Source organism: Hoplias malabaricus, chromosome 11, assembly GCF_029633855.1.
Source record: "Hoplias malabaricus isolate fHopMal1 chromosome 11, fHopMal1.hap1, whole genome shotgun sequence".
Lineage (NCBI taxonomy): Eukaryota > Metazoa > Chordata > Actinopteri > Characiformes > Erythrinidae > Hoplias > Hoplias malabaricus.
Genome location: NC_089810.1, coordinates 18,618,900 through 18,640,847, shown reverse-complemented (window position 1 = coordinate 18,640,847; position 21,948 = coordinate 18,618,900). Strand labels below are relative to the sequence as shown.

The following is a 21,948-nucleotide window of genomic DNA, read 5'->3' as shown; positions in this document are numbered from 1 at the left end:
ACAACTTATGTGTGGTTTTTGTGCTCATTTTTCTGGTTTATCTTGCTTTACTTAGTTGAATGCAAATCTTGGTGAAAGTGACGTTAGATATGTAAATCCTGAGTTTCCATATTGACTCAGAATTTACATTGTGTCACTTTACTGTCTGCGTTACAAGCTCCCGTTTTCTGTCTGTATTTTCTGTCAGGAAACGCGGGGGTTTCGTTCACTGGCCATTTGCTGCTTGTTTCGGTCACTTCTGGATTGAAGCTTCGGTGACAGGTGCTTTCATTTTCAAATTGCTGCTGTAATAGTGCCCTAGGGAAGACGGGGGATGACTGGTTCTGAGAGAAAGTGGAGCTCTCTTTCTCCAGACTTGTCTTTTCTAAGAAAATCGTGTAATTATGAGGTGAAAGTTGAAGCATACCGCCCTGTCTTCCTTGGGGACTTTGCATTGATAGCATCTTTACTTCCGTGTCTTTTTATGAAGGCTATTCTTATAAGGTTCGCTTTACTTCCTTGTGTTTAGAGAATAGAGGAACTGACCAATTTGTAACCGAGCTGGTCTTGTATAATTTTAAACGACCAATTTTCGCTGCTCTTCTCGGACTTAAAATGTGAATTTCTTCGCTTCAGGAGGACTATTTAGATGTGATCCTGTTTTCCTCACGCGGTAAGTTTAAACTGGCTAAGTTGGTTTAAGAGGAAAGAGTCGGCGAAAGGGGAAGGATAGCGTATCGTTGAGTGCATGTAGGTCGAGCTGGAGAGACTACTGAATTAGTTGTAGAATGGGTTCAGAGGACTTAGGACTGCTGACTGAAGTGAAGTTATAATGTACATTTTAAATCGGTGCTCGTGACATATACCTCAATTACAGCAGTCCCACTGCAGTGTGTGTGATGGTGGCCAGTTAGCAGTGATGGGGTGAACTGAACTGAACTGAACTGAACCGCAGGTGCTTCTGTGGCCTGAGGAGTTTACTGCAGGACTTCACATGAGTTTATCACACAGTCATCCGCTGTTCTTCTCACATTATCTCCCAAGACCCAGATTTAACTAGGGATTTTCAGTGGTGATTCTTCACTGGAAGTGCACGTTAGACAAGGATTTTGCTATTAAAAAAACTTCATTCTTTTTCTCTTCCTTTTGGTTTATGGTAGCTCACATAAAGTTTCTTAATGGGAGAATCCATTCATTTAAGTTTTTCTTTAATTTTAAAGACATTTACATACCTCAGACATCACACCAATGTAAACAATTCAAAGGATAATTCTAAATAAACATTTCACATCATGTCAATCATCTTTTAATTATTTTATCTATATACTATTGATATAATCTTACAGACAATGAATTTCTCTTTAACAGCACAACTAATAGATGGAATTTCTCTATCTCTCTCTCTCTTTCTCTGACAGGTAGAGTGCAAAGTTTTCTACTCATTCAACACTTGGGTTAACTGGGTTAATGCTTTACTAACATTGCTGGACTCTTCAGACTCTCTGGGTCAGTCCCTCCATGATTTGCTCTTCTCTTTCATTTGCAATGCAAATACCAGCTGCTGTGGGAACAGTGTTATAGTCTGTTTGTCGTGCCTTTGGTTAAGTATTAGGGAAAACATTCATGTATCGGTTTTTCATCAGAGAATATCATACTGTTCATAATGTGTCATAATGTAATCCCCAAACACAGACATCTACTCTTGATATTCTTTTGTAGAAAAATGTGGGGAGCTTTCTGTTACAATTTCTAAATATATGGAGTTAATCCCCAGCACAGGGCTGGACAATATGAACATTGAAAACAATATGAAAATTTGTATCATGATATGTTTCCTAATTTTGGACGCTACAATATAATTCCAGTATTAATACAAACAATATCAATTCCAATGAAAAACTTACAAGAACCAACAGGAAACATAACATCACCATCAAACCTATTGGTTTGGTAAATATTAATATTTTCTATTCTAAATTTAAAACTGAACTGATGACAGTACCCTGTAATGAACATCTGTCAGTGACAGATGTTGTAAATAATGTATATTGAATATGTGTTTAAAAATGATGTCATTGTTATTGAAACATTTTATATTGCAGTATATATTGACATTGAATTATTGTCTAGCCCTATCCAAGTTTTAAAATTCATTCATTCATTATCTAACCGCTTATCCATTTCATGGTCACGGTGGGTCCGGAGCCTACCCGGAACCCCAGCATTAACAGAGTAATAATAAAACATTATTATTTTTTTAATAGATTTGCTAAATGTCTTTGAATGGTAAAAGAGGACATAAACAATATAATCCTTGCTTAAATTGCATCTATGCATTTTCTCAGTGACAAACAATAAGTGAAATGTAGTCATGAGTTTTAGAAGTGACCGTATGAGAAACTGAAACACTTTGTCTTGCATCAGCATTTTGTAGTTTACTAAATAAAAGTCACTAATGTAAAGGCATTAGAAATGTATAGGACATGTCTTAAATTAGCTTTTGCCCTTGTGCCTTGAGCCCATATATGTGTGTTTTTTCTTAATTGTGTGACCAGAAGCAGAGATGGCGGGTCGACACGGAGACTTGACGGAGTACAAGAAGAGTCTCATTAAACGGGACCTGGAGATGGGTATTGTAATGACTGTGTACAGGCAGAAGATGGAGAGGCTCACTGTACAGGTCATTATGGAGACCAGACAGGTGGCATGGACTCGCACTGCAGACAAGACTGATGGAGTGTGTAAGTAAACAGTCTGAATTTAACTACAACCTAAGGTTTTGATGTATCATTGGTTGGGTTAATCACATCAGAGTGAGTTTTAATCACCAGCTTTAGCAAGAACACTGTAATATACCAATAAGAGCCCCTGGGCAAGATTTCTAATGTCATGTTAATCATGGATAAAATAATCAAATTAATCTCATTAGCCATTATTCAGACAAATGAACACTTGCAAATTTCATAGTTTGTTTTGATATTCACATTTTGATTATCCGTTTTTGTCTCTTTGATCTTTCGTACAATTCATGTCTGGTACAAATACACATAAAGGTTACAGTTACAGTTTACAAATGTGAAAAAAAAAAAAATATCCAATGTCCAATTAAAAATATCTCAAACTTTGTGGATACTATGTTTACGACATCGTTTGAACACAGCAGCAGTCCTTCACAATGTGTGAAAAATTCATGATGAATGGACCAATAAAAATGCTGCAAAATCTTTTTACATTGACTTCCACTGAAAGTACACAAGGTTTTTCCCATCTTCTGTAAAGCTGCTATTTTGGGAGATACATGTTTTTAACTGGACAGTACATATATAGATTTTTTTTTTTTTTTACATTTTTATACTGTTTTGTTCAAATTTACAAGCACTCGTATCAGATACACGTTTAATCCTACAGATGTGCCAAAGAAGGAATTGATGAATATGACTGTGAAATTTGGGATCATGCAGTATACAATCATTGACCATATGCAGCTTAATGAAGGTCCAGCATTTCATCATATAGAGCGAGAAAGAGATGAGTCAACTATAAAAACAGAAGCGGTGTAGGATGTAGGATGTAGGATGTAGGATGTCTTGTCTACTTATAGTAAGTTATTTTTTTTTGAGCCAGCGTATTATATGTTTCAAAAGTACTTATCTTGGAGTTTATGTCATTTAAAGTGAATAAAGTAGTGTTACTGCACACTGTTATTACACCTCTGGATCTTTCAAATATCACACTAGACTTATACTCTCACCATTTCTGTCACTTTTTTTTACTTCACAATTTTCTCCACCCCCTAACTGACTGTCTTTATTTGCTTTTTTAGCATATCCATCAGTTTCAGTTTGTGCCCATATTTTTCCATTATTCTCTGTTTCGCATGAAACAGTTTCTTATTCGGTCTTTGAGTTTGTCTTTAGGTTTTCATTTGTATATGAGCTGATAATGGTTATGAAATTCTTTTTCAAGCTGACCTGCTGTTTCAGTCAGTTTGCTTAATTTGTCATTGAACTCCAGTCAGAAAAGACTTAATCTTGTTTTGTAGTGGACCTGTTTGAGATCCGGGAGGTCCGCCCAGGAAAAAACTCCAAGGACTTTGAGAGATTTAAGGAGAGCAAGGACAAGCATCCAGACAACACATGCTTTACAATCTTCTATGGCAGCCAGTTTGTTCTTAACACACTCAGCCTGGGAGGTAAGTATCAGTTATAATGGACAACACAAGTTATGTTCTGGTGCGGCACAGTGGCTCAGCAGATAGTATCGCAGTCACACAGCTCACAGGAGGTTATGGGTTCGATTCCCGCTCCGGGTGACTGTCTGTGAGGAGTAGGTGTGTTCTCCCTGTGTCTGCATGTTTCCTCCGGGTGCTCTGGTTTCCTCCCATGGTCCAAAAACACACTTTTTTAGGTGGATTGGCGACTCAAAAGTGTGTGTGTGTGAGTGAATGTGTGAGTGTGTGTATTCCCCTGTGAAGGACTGGCGCCCCCTCCAGGGTGTATTCCCGCCTTGCGCCCAATGATTCCAGGTAGGCTCTGGACCCACCGCGACCCTGAACTGGATAAGCGCTTACAGATAATGAATGAATAAATGAATGAAAGTTATGGTCTAACATCATTGCCTACTCATTGTTGATTTATTTGCTTGTTAAATATCGATTAAATAGGTTTTTCATTTTTCACAAATAAAACAAAAAAGAAAATAGATATTTAATGGAAAATGACACAGAAGCCTAAAACCTAAAGATATATTCTTAAGTATTTAGTGTCCATCCTTTTATCTTCATTGCAGCTTTTACACATTCTGAGACACTCTCTTTCAGTTTATAGGGAAATAGGGTAAGCACTTTCAATCTGTTCTGTATCCACGCAATTGCTCAGATAATACCATTTTGCATAGCCTTTTTCCAGTAAAATATGTTAGGTGTCTCATTTTTTCTTTGTTTTTTTATTTACATTTATTTTTAGAACTTATATGTTTTTCTTTTTTTCTCACTTTTCCCTCCATATGTAAGTGGATTGTTATTTCATTCAAGCAAATACTACTGAATGGCCTTTTTTTTACTGGAAAATAAATAGGCAGACGTTGGTCTCTGACTCTGAACTTGACTGTGACAATATAAAATAATTTAAAATGTTCATACAATTTAAAGGCAGGTATAAAGTTTTTCATAGTGTAAAAACTGTTTAAAACTTTTCTGTGACAATAATATTTTATTATTAATAATTGATTTATTGTAATAGGATTAATTAGGTAGAACTTGTCTGAATCTGCAAATGATATAATGAATTTTGTATGTTGTTTTATAGCTGACTCAGTAGAAGATGCAGAGAAATGGCTAACAGGACTGGAGCTGCTCATGCAAGAGACAGTGCAGGCTCATACACCAGACATTATAGAAAGGTACAAACACTCACATAAAATATGCACACTTTCTCCTTCTTTCCCCATCTATCTTTCTGTTTCATGCATATATGTTTTGTCTCCTGCATAGTTGGCTGAGAAAGCAGATGTATTCTGTTGATCAGACAAAGAAAAACAGGTAATGTTCTTCAACATGTTTCTCTCATTTTTTTGTCATTCCCCTGTTTCAGCAAAGAGTTCGCTATTATTCCTCTTACAAATAACATACTGAACTAGAATCTGTGTTCCTATGCTCTGTCTGTAGCATCACTCTGAAGGAAATCAAGAATTTATTAAATCAAATTAACTTTAAAGTGCCTGGAGGGAGATTTCTGAAGGAAAAGATCACGGTACGCTATGGATCATACATTACATTAATAAGTCATTTCCATTAATATCTGCTGTTTACCATTACCCATTAACATACATTCCCTTTGAAAAACAACAACTCAGTTTCCTGCAAGTGAAAAATTTGGATTTTGTTTGGATTACTCTTCAACTTAATCTACATCTTAATTCCAGGCCGTTGGAGGAAAGAAAGATGTTCTGGACTTTGAGAAGTTCCACAAATTCTATAATGATTTGATATTTGAAAACCAAAAAACAGTGAGTGTGACACTTTGTAAAAAGTCATACATTTTGAAGCATTCAGTTTCATGTATTTTAATCATTATAATGACTCGTGTATGTGTATTTGTGTTTTTGTTAGATACTGGATGAGTTTAAAAAGGAGTCTTGTGCCTTCATCATGGGGTAAGTGTCCTCACACATTTAGTTTTAGGACTTAGGAGCTTTAGGGATTTATAAAACTGGCACTTGTACTTTAATTTACTATGACTGTTGTGTGTTTGTATTTTTAGTAACACAGATAAGGCAAATTCCTCAGCAGTCCTTCTCTGTGATTTCCAAAGATTCCTTCTTTATCAACAGAAAGTAAGATGGGTATTTTATGCATATAATATTAATGTGTCCATTTATCCAGCGATCCTCAGTGATCTGTTCAGGCTGTTCACCTTCTTGTAATTTTAAATGATATGTGATTATTGGGGTGGCACAGTGGTAGGTCACACAGCAGGTAGTGTCGCAGGTTGTGGGTTCAAATCCCGCTCTGGGTGATTGTCTGTAAGGAGTTGGTGTGTTCTCCCTGTGTCTGCATGGGTTTCCTCTGGGTGCTCTGGTTTCCACCCACGGTCCAAAAACACATGTTGATAGGTGGATTGGTGACTCAAAAGTGTCCGTAGGTGTAAGTGTGTGTGTTGCCCAGTGAAGGACTTGTGCCCCATCCAGGGTGTGGGCCTTGCGCCCAATAATTCTGGGTAGGCTCCGGACCCACCGTGACCCTCAATTGGATAAGCGGTTACAGATAATGAATGAATGCATGTGATTATTGCTAAATATAATTATTTTATTTACAGTATCATTATTAATGATATTAAAGCTGGTCACCAAGAACAGCTACAATTATAAAATGGGTTGTTACGTAAGAGCTGTTCAGTAGAATGCTACAATCTATATTGTGAATACCAGATAGATGTAATTATTATTATTATTATTATTAAATATTATATTGCAATATGTTATATTCACGTCTGTTTGTTACTCACCCTTGTAGGAGTCTTGGGCTAACAACATGAGCCAAGTACGAGAGTTGATGACCATCTTCATTGACGGCAACATGAGAAAGACCAATGACCCAGAGTTCACAGTTGGCGAGGTGCAATTAGGAAAAATCTGTTTTGAGGAATTTTATACTGTGAATAATGCTGCCTCATAATTGCTTATACTTACATTTTTCATTTCTTTCTGACTCTTTCTGATATCTAGTTCCTCAACTTTCTCTTTTCCAAAGAGAATTCTATTTGGGACGAGAAGTATTCAGAAATCTCCAGCCTGGACATGAACAACCCTCTGTCTCACTACTGGATCAACTCCTCTCACAACACGTCAGTATGGACACTCTTCATGCTCACACACTTACTCACTGCCTTTCTTTTATTACGCATATCCTGTGACAAAGTTTGATGTGCATTTTTTTTTCACAGCTATCTCACTGGTGACCAGCTGCGCAGTGAATCATCCACAGAGGCCTATGTACGCTGTCTGAGACTGGGCTGCCGCTGTATTGAGTGTTAGTTACCTCAGTTCATATATCCTGCATGTGTGTGTATATATGTGTGTGTGTGTGTGTATGTATATATATATATATATATATATATATATATATATATATATATATATATATATATATAGCAAGAGAGATGGTGTGTGTGTGTTCAGAATTATTATGCAGTTTCCAATTTTCATGCAATTTCATCCAGTTTACAAAACACAAAATGAGTAGAAAAATCACTTTTATTATGATTAAATGACTATAACATAAATCAGATAAATCAGATTATTATGCCAGACAATACGTTACATAAATAGTGTCATCTAAATGGCCATATATAATGAGATGTGCACTTAGCTATGCACAATGTTCATTCACACCCCACACACTCACCCATCCATATGGTCTATCAGTTTCTGCATGGTACTCATCAGTAATGAGTAAATATTTGTTAATTTGTTAATTGAATGTCTTGATTTCATCTTGGACACATTAGCTATATAATTCATGACTTTAAAGGGAGTTCTAGTCCATGAGCTTCAAATATTTTCTTACTGGTTGAGATAGGCAGTTTGTCTTTTGATTCTGAAGTTTAAATTTCTGTAACTTGCTTTTCCTCTGACCACTATGCTGCAGAAAAATAAAATGCCTTACTCTGCGATGCACAAGTTGAACTAACTTGAATATTTTCAAGGTTGAGGTGTTTGCATGTAAACTTTTCACCTTATTTTTGTCATTTCTCATTTGTAAGTTTAAATTAATTATTCTGAACATCAATGACAAAATGACTTGTGCTTATTATTTAAGAAACGTGAAATTATTCTGAACACACTGTTGATATATCCTATTTCATATCTTTTACACTGGTCTTTTGTTCTGTTTTAAATGTCACTATCATAGGAAAACCTTGGAAACCATAAGAAGCACAGGGATTTAATCTATTTAAATACACCCCAAATACATTATGGAGTGTCTCCACTAATGTAAAGCAGAATCACTGGACAAAATGACTTATTGCTGTATACTTACTTAAGCGGAATGTTGTTTTTTTCCTTTTTGAAGATACTTGTAGATGTCTTGCATATGCAATTATAAGTACACTGTCAAGATGTTGTATTTTAGGGCACTATTAAAAACTGATTAGCCACTTAAAGTCCATTCTAGGTTTTAGATTACATTTATCAGTTAAAATATTTTTACAGCTTCAGGCTAAATCTGAAAATAATTTGTAATTTAGGAAAGAAGAAAAAAAACACTAGTTTATAAATAAACGTAACATGTTATTCCATCATTAACAAATGTGCAGAAGTGACATGAATTTTCTTTTTCATTTCTCACAATAACATCTCACTGACTAATCATAGACAGGTATGTTCTCCCCTACTCTGATTATGTAGTCCTACCACTTCCATTTCATTTTGCAAAAATAGAAAAATGAAATGCAAATTCTGAGACACAGAAATAAAGCAAATTGGATATATATATATAAATATCTTGCACCCAATTTTCTGATTTTGGATTTAGCCTCAAAAATCTTGAACTGAGATTACACTGAGCATTCTAACTTCGCTTTGTTTGTTGGAGATACAGTGGACTGCTGGAACGGCCCATCAGACGAACCTATTATATACCATGGATGGACAAGGACCACCAAGATTAAGTTTAGAGATGTGGTGAAGGCCATCAATGACCATGCCTTTGTAGCGTCTGAGTGAGTTTTCTTAAACACGTACTCAGAAATATGTCCTCTTTGTTGCTTGTTTATGTAAAAGTTCAAACACAGTGCATATAAATAATGTTTTCAAATTGAATGTGGAGAAACAAAATGAAAAAGGATACGTAGACTGTTCTTGGCATAGAAATATTTTATGAAGTTCTCAAAAAAACAAAAATGTGAATTTTGTAAATCATAGCTCTCATCAAACAAAATATTAGTTTATTCTTTCAAGATATATAGATATATACTGGTAAGTCAACCTTTGAAACAGTTTCTTAAGAAATTGAAAAGGGTCTTTTGTAAAATATCTTTTTATTAAGGTATGTAAACTAATATAATTGACTATTTATTCTTAGGGCAAATAGATTTCTGTAGAACTTGCTCTATGATATGACATTCTGTTTTCTGTGTATGTTTATCCTCATGTATAGGTATACACGCAATTTTGAGTGTCTTTTAAAATTCTGTGAATTTATGCTGAAGAGTTGCTTTGTAGAAATACACCATGTTTTGCTGCTGTGGTTAGGTACCCCCTGGTGTTGTCCATAGAGGAGCACTGTGATATTAAACAGCAGAAGTTGATGGCCCAGGTGTTCAGGGAAGTTTTTCAGGAAAAGCTGCTCACTGAGCCTGTAGAGCAGGAAGCAGAACAGCTGCCTTCCCCCAATCAACTCAGGGGCAAAATTATTATCAAGGTAAGGTCTATGACTAATATACTTTATATTTCACATATTGATTATAGCAGAAACATGGATCTTCGATTCACTTCCAATGTCTTTTAACTTCAGATACTGCCCTGTTTCAGCAGGTCTATGTGCGCGTCAAAATGACAGTGATAATTGATTAGCATTATTGCCATTATGTGTGTGAGCTTTAATCAAGTAAGCAAATCAGCTGTTGTATAAATATCCTTGTTTCCTTGTCAGACACAACTGAATGTTTAACAAAACTGTACTCTTTCAAAATGCAGGAACATGGAGTTTAAACTTGCCAAGGAGTTATATAGTATTTTGATGTGTCATATTTCATTTTGCAAAATAATATCTAATAGGCAATATTTGACATCTGGATGTTGTGCATAAAGAAGCATTACAATGCAATCACAGGCTTAGACACAAACTTGGCTACTTGAGATTTTGTACATGACCTTTCTGCTCTTTTACAACACAGCATAAAAAACTGAATATTGGTGAGACGTTTGGCCAAAAAAACATTCGCAAAGGGGATAAACAAGGAGAGCTTTTTATCTGGGACCCAATAGATCAGGTATATTGAGTTCTTCATACTACATCTGAGACATTCACAGCAAAATTTCTTATGTTTAATTAAGCTCCATAAGGGCAACTATAAGAAATGCTGTACATTCATGTAATGTTAATCAAAATTATTAATGTTAATGAAGTGTGTGTGTGTGTGTTCAGACATGGTATAAGCACTACTGTGTGATCTCAGGAACTAAACTGTATTATGCAGAGGAGTATGAGGCAGAAGAGTGGGAAATTGGAAAGGTATGTCATTATTAATGTTTATTTGATTTTCTTTTGATTTACACAACACTGTTTTATACACAATAATGCAATTAATGAATCACATAGTTTTCACAAAAAATTGCATTTACCTTCAGTTAAATTCAGTTACAACACAAAACTGCACAGTTCCAAATCACATTTAAATATCTCCACTTTTGCTTACAAACACTAATTAGGTATCGATTGCAGATATTTATGATAGTGTTTTATAATTTTTTTCCAAAAATTTGTGAAATCTCAGAGGGGTGAAAGTAATAAATAAATTGTGTATAATATTGAAGCCAGCAGCGATTACATACTGAAGTTTACCTGTGTTCTCCTGATCAGTCACAAGGTGGTACAGATATGCACCAAACAGAACCCTGGTTCCATGGACGATTGTCTGAAGGAAGGCAGACAGCTGAGAGGTTGTTGCAGGAGTTCTGCGCCGAGTCTGGAGGCAAAGATGGAACTTTTTTGGTGCGAGAAAGTGACACCTTCCTTACTGACTGCACTCTCTCTTTCTGGTAAGACATCCTGTTTTCATACCTAAAACATTGATTAAAAAAGTTATTGTTCTCATTTTTGACCTTACTCTTGGGTCTGTAGTATGGTCCTATCTCTTCTCTCATAGGACATTATGCTAGCCATCATTGTTGTCCATTGGCTGATATAAGAGATTTGGTATTTAGTGTTCTCTATCAAGGGTTTTATTCTGTCCAATAAATGAAGTTTCTAAATTGTGATACTTGCTTAACAAATTCTTACTAGCCAAAAAAGCATGTGTTTTGCATGTGTTAATGCAACTCTTTAATTTGAATAGACATTGTATTTTTTTTAAAGAATTAAGTCAGCAAATGACTCAACATTTTCCACTGAACAGCATTTTTTATTGTTATTATTTCATGTCATGTAAAACAGGTGTGATCATAATCTTTGTTTGTTTGCATGTGTGTGGTATAGGCGCAGTGGAAGAGTCCAGCATTGCCGAATTCGCTCTGCCTCAGATGGCGGACACACTGTGTTCTTCCTGACAGAAAACCTGCACTTTCCCAGCGTGTACGCCCTGATCCAGCACTACAGAGAGAACCCTCTCCGCTGCCATGACTTCAACCTGCGCCTTACAGACTTTGTGCCCCGGCCCAACCAGCACATACATGAGAAGTGAGTAATTGTCCTGGAGATGCATATAAAATGTAGAAGATGTGACATTGACACCTAATCAAACACTGTAAAAAAAAAAAATGTAAATCTGTAAAAAATCTCAAGAAAGCCCTGAGTTCCACAGCTTGCCACAATGGTGCAACAATTTAGCGAGCCTGTCTCAAACCTGGTTTCTTCAAGGAACCGTAATTAAATCATTACGTTTTCCACAAAGTTTTTAGGTTTGCTTCAATTCAACACAAGTTTAGCTCATGTGTAATACACAAATGCAATAAAAATAGAATGAAATAAATAATAAAATAAATATAAGATTGGTTGTTGAACATGTGTGTTACAAGTTCCACAAAATAAATAAATTAATACAAATAAAATATATATGCATGTGCATATACATATGCATACATAGTGTGAGTACTGGCCTGATCTTTAGAGGACTGGACTTGGTACTGGAAAGTAATTGGTTCGACCCCCTTACTTGCCGGCAGGAACATTCCTGGCTGAAGTGCCCTTGAGCAAGGAAGCTAAGCCCCAAAATGCAGTTTTTTTGCTTTAAACATATTAGAGTGTGCAATACCAAGGTCATTTATTCATGTACACCCCCAGATATAAATTTATGAATGTATTTATTATTTCTTAACAATGGGTGTTTTTGTCCTGTGCAGATGGTTTTACAGTAACTTGAGTCGAGGTGAGGCAGAAGACTACCTGTTGAGGATTCCTCGAGATGGAGCTTTCCTCATCAGACAGAGAGAAGAGCCAGAATCTTATGCCATCACCTTCAGGTGCTGCTTTCTTATCTTCTTCATTATGTGTCCATCAAGGATCTGAAGAGTGATGAGCCAAATTTGTGTTGTTTCCCAAAAGCCAGGAGTTCAGTATGCCAAATTGACATGTGGGCTCAAGCATTGTTTGTCAAGGCATATACACATACAACAGGTTCATTTGTTACTATTAATAATACAGATCAGCAGTGACTGGCAGGTGGAAAAGATTCTGCTTGAATGAGAAATAAACCTGGGCGGCACAGTGGTGCAGCATGTAGTGTCGCAGTCACACAGCTCCAGGGGCCTGGAGGTTATGGGTTCGATTCCCGCTCCGGGTGACTGTCTGTGAGGAGTTGGTGTGTTCTCCCCTTGTCTGCATGGGTTTCCTCCGGGTGACTGTCTGTGAGGAGTTGGTGTGTTCTCCCCTTGTCTGCATGGGTTTCCTCCGGGTGCTCCGGTTTCCTCCCACAGTCCAAAAAAAACACCCGTTGGTAGGTGGATTGGCGACTCAAAAGTGTGTGTGTGTGTGTCTGTGCTGCCCTGTGAAGGACTGGTGCCCCCTCCAGGGTGTATTCCTGCCTTGCGCCCAATGATTCCAGGTAGGCTCTGGACCCACCGTGACCCTGAACTAGATAAGCCGTTACAGATAATGAATGAATGAGAAACAAACCTATTTTAACTGTAACTTCTTAAATTTTCTTTAGCTCATGCAGTGTTAATAGCTCTGATGATTTTCTTGTGTAAAGCAGGGGAGTAAAAGCCTTGTCTTGTTTTTTTTTTCTGTGGTATTACAGAGGTGAGGGCATGGTCAAGCACTGCCGGATCCATAAAGAAGGCTCCATGTATGTCCTTGGCACCTCCAGTGAGTTTGAAAGCCTGATGGAATTGGTCAGCTATTTCCGCAAAAAACCTCTCTATCGCAAGATCAAACTTCGCTACCCTGTCACACCAGAGCTAGTGGAGCGCTTCTGCACGGTTAGTGCTTATATGGAAAATATTTTGGGTTTCAAAACCTAGTTTACTGTATTAGAAAAATGGAGATATTTTGATGAGTTAAGCCTTTGAACACTAGCAAATTTAATATTAAACATAAAACAAAATTAGTCGTTAAATAACTATTTAAGATGGATTTTTGTGAAATTATGTACTGTATAGAATGTAATCCTCTTGAATTTCAACACAAATATAAACATTTAACTTACTATCCAAAACCACCAGTGACTCTACATATGTCTTGTATTTGTGTTTTTATTTGTAAAGCTCATATTATTTAAATAGGTGTAAATCTAAAAGAGTTTTTGAGGGACTATGTTGCTTGCATGTACCTTTCTGTGAGGTAGGCTTTAAAATATTCAGACATCTGATTCATAACATATTATCATAGCAGAACATTCTGAATGACTATTATAATACCTTAAACATTTAATTATGCAGACATTTTGGAAAATCACTGGATGTACCTTTTAGATATGAATTAGTTTAAAATACTCTGTAACGTTTAAACAGTATATTGAATGAAAGTAATTTTTATGTCATGCAGTTTTGAGAGTGAACATTGAATTTTGGACCAACATGTAGTCCATTGGGACTGAACTGGGGTCCACATTTAGTGGTAATAAACCTTCCGTCTTCTTCCCTTTATAGGAAAGTAAATCTGCTTCACTTTATGACTGCAAGCAATATGTGGAGGCCAATGAAATCGAACCATCCCTGGTAGGAACATTTATGAAGCACACGTTCTTTCTGGAGGTCATTTGCATTATTAGCACAGACACAAGCAGGAAACTCAGTTGTTTGCTATCTCTGTCTCTCAGATAGGAAATGGATCTTCACTAAAGAGGAAATGAGCCACAGCTAATACAGCAGTGTCATGCCTGAGTGTCTTTAGTTTAAATTTTCAATTTCATTTGTGCTGCATTTTAGTGGGACCATTTACCACTGTCATTTTCCTCATCAGATTGATCCACAAATTGTCTTTAAACTGAGTTTCATGAACTTTAGTTTAAGACTTCAAAGTGGCTTCTACTCTTGAAAACTTAGAGGAATTTTCTGTATTTTAATTTTGCAGAAATATACAGATTGTTCCCTCTCAGATTGATAATATTGTGCTCACATTATCCTCTGCAGACTCAGTGCACAGTGAAAGCTCTCTATGATTATCGGGCCATGAGGACAGATGAGCTTAGCTTTACCAAGGATGCTTTGATCTATAACGTCACCAAAGAAAGCAATGGATGGTGAGACTCTTCTTGATGGCTTTAAAATGCAATACATGAAAAACTTGTTTTTTCTATCATCAACATTGAAAAAATAATTATGATAAGTCTTGATTTGACTGATATTCAAGTCTCTCTCTCACTCACACACTCACTCACTCACTCTGCTGACATCTGCAGGTGGAAGGGTGACTATGGCGGCAGGGTGCAGCTCTATTTCCCAGCTAACTATGTTGAGGAGGTTGCTAACAGTGCTGCGGCTGAGCAGAAAGACCTGGTGAATCATATACTTTTACAATTTCCCTGAACTCCTTATCATTGCAATATCATTTTACTGTGTATATCCATAAAGCAATTAAGATAGTATGTTTACCCAGTAATGTGGTTCTTTTAGGCTGATGAAGACAATCCACTGGGTGACTTGTGTAAAGGTGTGGTGGATATTTCCAAGTGCAATGTTGGTAAGTTCCTGTAATGTTTAATACATTTAATGAAAACACAATATAAAAATACCAGAAGTACAACAGGGAGCATAGAATAGACTTGATTAGTACATAATGCAGTGGTTAAAGTTTTACAGTTCAGAAACAATTCTGACCATCTTCTGTACCGATGTTCTCTTAATGTTGTTTCTTCTCAGTGCGCTCAGCTAAGCATGGCAAGACTGTGGTGGTGACTTTACAAAATAAGGACTCAAAGGAGAATCTGATGCCATTCGACTTGGCCACAGAAACGACAGAGGAGCTGTATGAATGGTATCAGGTGGCTTGGGACATCACTCACAGAGAAGAGAACCGTGAGTTTGAGGTAAAACTAATGTCAAAATATGTCAGGAAAAAACATAATGAGATCCAAAGAGCTTTGTTGATTTTGATGCATCAAATAAAAATAAATTTCAGTCATTTCCCTTTTTATGCAAGGATTATTTTCTATAAAACACCACGTAATGTAATCTTCATGTAATTGTTTTTGCATGTTATAAACATGCATGACAGCACATAACTTATTACAACATAAGATCATTAACTCTCATGTCTGTATCCCCTTCCAACAGGAAACAAAGCAAAAAGAGATGGAAAAAACTGATGCAGTGGCCAAAGAAATGTCTGACCTGGTGGTGTACTGTCAGCCGCGCAGCAAAGATAAAGAGCGTTTTGGTATGAACTTGTTTGAATTTGTCACATTTTTCTGTATGTGTTAGTCATCTATCTTGGAAATTAACATCTAAATATAGTAATGCAATTCCAAATTCCGTTGGGCTCAGATTTTGCCTGTGTTTCCTTTCAGATACGTATAGCTATAGAGAGATCCGTTCCTTTGTGGAGAATAAGATTCCCAGTAAAAGCAAGTCAAATGACTTTCTGAGGTATAACCGCAAGGCACTTAGCCGCATCTACCCCAAAGGTCAGCGAGTGGACTCTTCCAACTATGACCCATATCCCCTGTGGCTGTGTGGCTGCCACATGGTGGCTCTCAACTTTCAAACCGCTGGTGGGTGACACATACTACCACTTTTCTTTTTACTTTGTATATCTTTATTACTACCATTAACATTTTTTAATTGAATGGTAACACACAACACAGCCTTGTATAGACGCTGTCCTAAGCACTCTCTCCTTTGTCCTCAGATAAGTTTACTCAGGTGAACAGTGCTCTCTTCAGCCTGAATGGGGGTACAGGCTATGTGCTGCAGCCAGAGCTCATGCGCTCTGAAATTTATGACCCTCAGCAGGAGATCACCACCCCCAAATTTACCCTCTCTGTTCGAGTAGGTCTATGTTCTATTCCCACAACTTTATTTTTAAAATGGTGCTGAGTTATTTAAACACTTTTCAGGACACCTCTGCCACACTTAACAGTCCTTCGCAGGGCGATACACACTCTCACACACACTCACACCTCTGAGTTGCCAATCCACCTACCAATGTGTGTTTTTGGACCATGGGAGGAAACTGTGTAATAAGTTCAGAATATTCATGTAACAGGCTGGCTGGCAAATGACCTGTCTCCCCCTCTTACTCCAAATCTGATCCATCACTATCACAATCGCTGTTGACAGCATCTTACTCATTTTGAGAGATAACTGCAGTTTTGCATGCCTTGTCTAGATGGTCATCCAACATATCTAGAATTTGACTCAAAATGAAGCTAAAAGAAAAAACAATGTAGAAAATTTGGTAGAAGAAGAACTATATATGAGTCTAAGTTTATATATAGATGCATTGTAATATCTCACTGGTAACTGTTGTTGCCATCAACATGTTTACTCATCCCATGACCACACTAAACAAAGTTAAGTAAATGAAAATGCATATATCTACACTAGACACTTTATAGTTTTTATGTTTCAAAAAGAGTTGTCTCCTCTTTACGTTAAAATACTTTATTAACCTTTTCTTTGAGAGCTCTGATGCAGCCATCCTCTTCTTGTGGTGCAACCACATAAACAGGTCTGATGATTCATTAATTGTCTGGAACCGATTATCCAATCCAGGGTCACGGTAGTTCTGATCATGTGACAGTTTACGCTGCACATATTTCATACGAAATTTTCTTATAAACTGATATATTTTCAGGAATATATTTTACAGTCACTATTGTGATGAGATTAAATGTGTTGCCCACTTAAATACATTGACAGCACCCATTCCTTTCCCATGCCTTTCCATCTGTTTATTAAGTATATAGTATAAGCTGTAGTGCCATGTTTAGCTTGTACTGTAAAACATGGACTTCTTCAGGAAATTTGAAGCTGGTTTAGCTAAAACATCAGCATACAGCAAATCACTCAGTATTGTTGAATTATTTTTAATATGTATTCTAATGTTAGTGATATTTGAATAAATATTTAGCACTCAGATGAACAGCTTTTTTGTATAATTGTCTGAGAGCCTAAGACGTTATTTCAGGACTTTATAATTGATTCATCTGCTTGTTGTAGGTGATAGCCGCCAGGCATCTGCCCAAGCCAGGCCGCAGTATTGTCAGTCCTTTTGTGGAGATTGAGCTATGTGGACAGACTGGTGACTGCTCAAAATTCAAGACCACAGTCTGCCGTAAGTATTGGGGAAAGGTGGGATAAATGACTGATGTCTAAAGTATAACTAATTGAAGTAAGTGATTTTTGAATGTTGGAATACACTTATAAAAGGTAATTGCAAGCTTTGGTCCTGGGATTCCCTCTCATTCCCTTTTTCATCTAAATGCTCATGGAGAGCAATAATAATTGTTTTTTAAATTTCATTGTGACACAGATGTTAATTTTAGCAGCAGTCCAACCATATTTCTACAACCCTCTGCACTAAGGACTGGTATTCATGATATCAAACACTGGCTACTTCTGAAATTAACGTTTCCTTATTTGTCTTCAATCCTTAATTAGAACAGTTTCAGCACATGCACTCTTTAGCCAAGATTTTGAGTCACTACACTGTCTTACACGCCATTTCAAGAGACCTACTCCAAGCTGGGGTTATTGTGTAGCTGTTGTTGTGATGTGTATATTAGCTTCTATGGGAACCTGAGTTATGTGAAATCGTTTTTTTTTTTTGCATGTATTAGTATTAATGACAGTAATATTTCCTTTCAAGATTAGTATTGTCTTTTTTTAATTAATAATAAATAGTAGTGGTATTGTTTTTCCCTGCTGTTGCTGCAGTTCTGTAATGCATTGATATAAATGTCTCTGTAGATGATAACGGTCTGAACCCTGTGTGGCTTGGTCCGCATCGGCAGGATGCTGAGACAATCATGTTTACTGTATATGAACCTGAGCTCAGCTTTCTGCGTTTTGTCATCTTTGAGGAAGACATGTTCTCTGACCCCAACTTTGTTGCCCAGGCTACTTTCCCTGTGAAAGGGGTTCGCACTGGTAAGTCTGTCATTAAATGTTCTTGATGGTCATGCATTCATAGTTATAAACACACTCACACAGGCCAGTTTGAGGTGACAGAGGAAGAATTAAACTGTGTCTTTCTGTCAGGATATCGCTCAGTGCCACTGAAGAATGGCTTTAGTGAGAACCTGGAGCTTGCGTCTCTTCTGGTGCATGTTGATATAAATAAAATAGAGGTAAGAAAAATCACTTTCCACAGCCTGTTTTACACTTGGATTCAAATGGACATTTCACCAAAATGATAAGAATAAAAAAGGATATAAGGATAAAAGGATAAGAAAAATGTAGTGTGAAATTTAGAACTCTCTGAAGTGGTTATATTGAATCAGTTATGTAAATCAAACACTGTTCTTGAAAAATCCCAAAGAAGGAATGTTGGGTAAAAATAGATGTTGTTTTGCCTGTAGAATTTGGTGGGGTTGGGCAGCACGCTGGCACAGCAGGTAGTGTTGCTGTCACACAGCTCCAAGGAGCTGGGATATTGGGTTCAAACCATGCATGCCTGTTCAAATGTGTCCATGATTGAGTGTGTGATGCCCTGAGATGGACTGGGACCTGGGACAAGGTGTGTTCCTGCTCTGTGCCGAATGATTCTCAGTAGGCTCAGGACTCGCCATGAACCTGAACAGGATGAACAGTCTTTGTTAGTGGGGAGTAACCAGTAGGATTGGGGCTAATGGTATTTTTTTCCCTATTTAGTTCAGAACCTAAATGACACTGTTATTGTTAATTTATTTAAATCATTAATAATTATTATGAATATATATATAATAAATAATGATTCCTTTTCTTGAATTTGATATTTTGATAACATTTATGTATTTATATTTTTAGTGGAGCTAAGAAAAAAAAACCTGACCTAGTTCTTAATAATTAGTTTTAGTGTTTCACTAAAATTTTGTTTGTTTCTGGATCTTTTTAAAGGTGAAAACGTCTTGATGTTGAAGAAGTCATCACGATGATTAGTTTTCTCTTATGTCTCTATATGAACCAAATCAAACATTTCAATTAAAGGCTAAGCACCACTTAATGGACCTCCATGAATATTTCACATTATTTTAGTTACAGATATATATATAAGTATGAATAAAAATGAAAACAACATGCTTAATTTGCTTTAAAACTGACAATTTTATTAAATTGACGGAAATCCCGAGCTCACTACGGAAATTCTTGAACGCAACCGTGACGTCACTGGTGGACAACAGCTGAACAACGCCGCAGTAAAACACCGTTATGACTGACTGTTATGACAGTATCTAGCTAAATAACTAACATTATTCATGACAATAGCCTAGCAATAAGCTAAACTCAAATTTAGAGGTACCGTTATTCTTGTAAATGTGATCGAAGTCGAACTCGAATTCATCCGACACTATAAACCTCCGTAATGCCACTACGTAGCCGAGTATAATCTGAGCCACCGAGTTTAGCAAGTCAAGCTAACGTTAATAACACCAACTAAAACAGGAGAAGTGAGTGTCCTTACCCTGTTTACCTCCATGTTACAGAGGCTCTTGAACACCTTTCGTTGGTTTCCTTACATGCCCATATTGTTGGAAAAGCACCAGTTATCAATAAACACAAATTAGGAACTCAGATTCCACTGTATTTATGTTTGACACTTTCATATAGCTGGTCCTTAGCCTTTAAGTGTTTCTATTTCTATACTGTCAAATAGCCAAATAAATAATATGGCATATAAAATTTTAGGGGCGTTTTAAATAATATGCCTTCTTAGATAATGATGTACAATTATTTGTCATTGTACAACAAAATGTGTCTTCTGCAATTAGCCCATCTGTGGCAGTGATCACACACTAGTGCACTAGGGGCTGTGAGCACACACCCAGAGCAGGGAAGTTGTTTGTTCAGTGCCTTGCTCAATGGCACTTCAGCCGTAGATGGTCTTGGGGATTGAACTGGCAGTACCAAGCCCGGTCCTCTAACTATTAGGACACGCCGCTGTAGATAATCATTCCTGATGTAATGCATGTATCTAACTTCTGTTGAATTGGTTCTTTATCAGAAAGCAGAAGAGGAGCTGTACTCCTCCTCTAACCAGTTGCGCAAGAGACAAGCCGAACTCAGCAATGAGCTTTTCCTGTACGACACACACTCTGGCCTGCAGCGTGCAGCACCTTCCCATCGCCGTGATGACCTCATGCAGGAGTTCAGCTCTAATGAGAAGCAGCTCCAGAATATTAATGAAACATGCAAACAGAAGTGAGTAATCCATACCCTCCACCACCTGAACCACACCTCACACTCTGCCTTTACATTCAATTTCACAGCACGTGAGGAGAGAAGATTCATATCACATGAAAGTCACCCTATTTTCAGCAACAGAACAAGGGGGCAACAACTAAATTGTAGGCATTTCCATCAAGGAATATTAATCTTAGGTAACTGCCCTGCTATTTAATAATAAAATTCTTCAGAAATTGTTTGCCTCAAAAGCTAGAGGCTTACAAGATATGTCCTAATGAGTGATTGAGTCAAACCCTGTATCTGATGTCAGCTGTGAAATATTTATACAAAGGGAGAATGTAGACATACTATACTTTTATAAAAGAGTTGTACTGTGCTATTCAAGTCACTGCTGGGAGATTAGTAATGTCTGGCTTTTTACCTTGCAGAATAAAAGAGAAGAAAATCAACAACAGCAAGTTCTACTCATGAGGAAATCGCTTCCATTCCCTCTCCCACCTAATTCACATCTGCTTATGAGGCGACCTCTCCTTGACTCCACTGCCAATGCTGTCTGATGCAGACTGAACAGATGAGCAAATTCAGTGGAGTTTTGACTATTTTGCTTTCAGGCATCCAGAATGCAAACTGCATGACACCAGACAGTGACAGTAACATGAGGAGTCCACGACAAAATCCCCTGCTTCTGTGTGTGGATCTGGAAGTGTTAAGATAATATTATCAATAAAATGTGAAACATTATAATTTCCCCCTAATTTCTTCATCAGAATTTAACTATGTGTTTGTATGTGATGCACTAGGCATGTTTAGTTTTGACTCTACCAACGTTTAACTAATTAGACAGCAATTAAAAACCTCAATGTACAACTCTCCCTGTCAGTTCACTGTACTGCTTTTCAAAATGTAAAGCTGCTGGACAATGATGGGCAGAAGTGTTTGAAGCAATGTCACCTAAACTGTGAATTTAAGTAAAGAATTAACTTT

The 21,948-nt window shown here is 37.0% G+C and overlaps 1 protein-coding gene across 6 annotated transcripts; it reads left to right on the top strand.

The window, feature by feature from the left end:
• plcg2 (phospholipase C, gamma 2) lies at window positions 1–21,915 on the top strand. Of its 6 annotated transcripts, none has more exons than XM_066684772.1 (34): window positions 2–261; window positions 1,402–1,485; window positions 2,535–2,720; window positions 4,022–4,171; window positions 5,286–5,379; window positions 5,471–5,518; window positions 5,645–5,729; window positions 5,902–5,985; window positions 6,089–6,132; window positions 6,240–6,312; window positions 6,992–7,093; window positions 7,204–7,322; window positions 7,422–7,507; window positions 9,080–9,200; window positions 9,733–9,901; window positions 10,377–10,472; window positions 10,628–10,714; window positions 11,063–11,241; window positions 11,678–11,878; window positions 12,541–12,660; window positions 13,437–13,617; window positions 14,287–14,355; window positions 14,770–14,879; window positions 15,039–15,135; window positions 15,253–15,319; window positions 15,499–15,665; window positions 15,913–16,015; window positions 16,146–16,349; window positions 16,487–16,626; window positions 17,800–17,914; window positions 18,550–18,729; window positions 18,841–18,929; window positions 20,783–20,979; window positions 21,393–21,915. In XM_066684772.1, the coding sequence occupies exons 3-34, from the start codon at window positions 2,543–2,545 to the stop codon at window positions 21,433–21,435; spliced, it is 3,798 nt and encodes a 1,265-aa protein (XP_066540869.1). In that variant the 5' UTR covers window positions 2–261; window positions 1,402–1,485; window positions 2,535–2,542; the 3' UTR covers window positions 21,436–21,915. The 6 variants fall into 6 exon arrangements, with proteins under 6 accessions (XP_066540871.1, XP_066540869.1, XP_066540866.1 ...); XM_066684769.1 differs by having other exon boundaries at window positions 1,398–1,485; XM_066684771.1 differs by lacking the exon at window positions 2–261 and adding an exon at window positions 314–652.
• The last annotated feature ends 33 nt before the right edge of the window (window positions 21,916–21,948 follow it).

Bases quoted from the DNA above. Each gene is read 5' to 3' on its own strand.
- plcg2 (XM_066684774.1), top strand. From the start codon at position 2,543: ATGGCGGGTCGACACGGAGACTTGACGGAGTACAAGAAGAGTCTCATT. The intron at 15,666-15,912 runs GTAAAACTAATG...CCCTTCCAACAG, and splicing joins AAGAGAACCGTGAGTTTGAG to GAAACAAAGCAAAAAGAGAT. The intron at 17,915-18,549 runs GTAAGTATTGGG...ATGTCTCTGTAG, and splicing joins ATTCAAGACCACAGTCTGCC to ATGATAACGGTCTGAACCCT.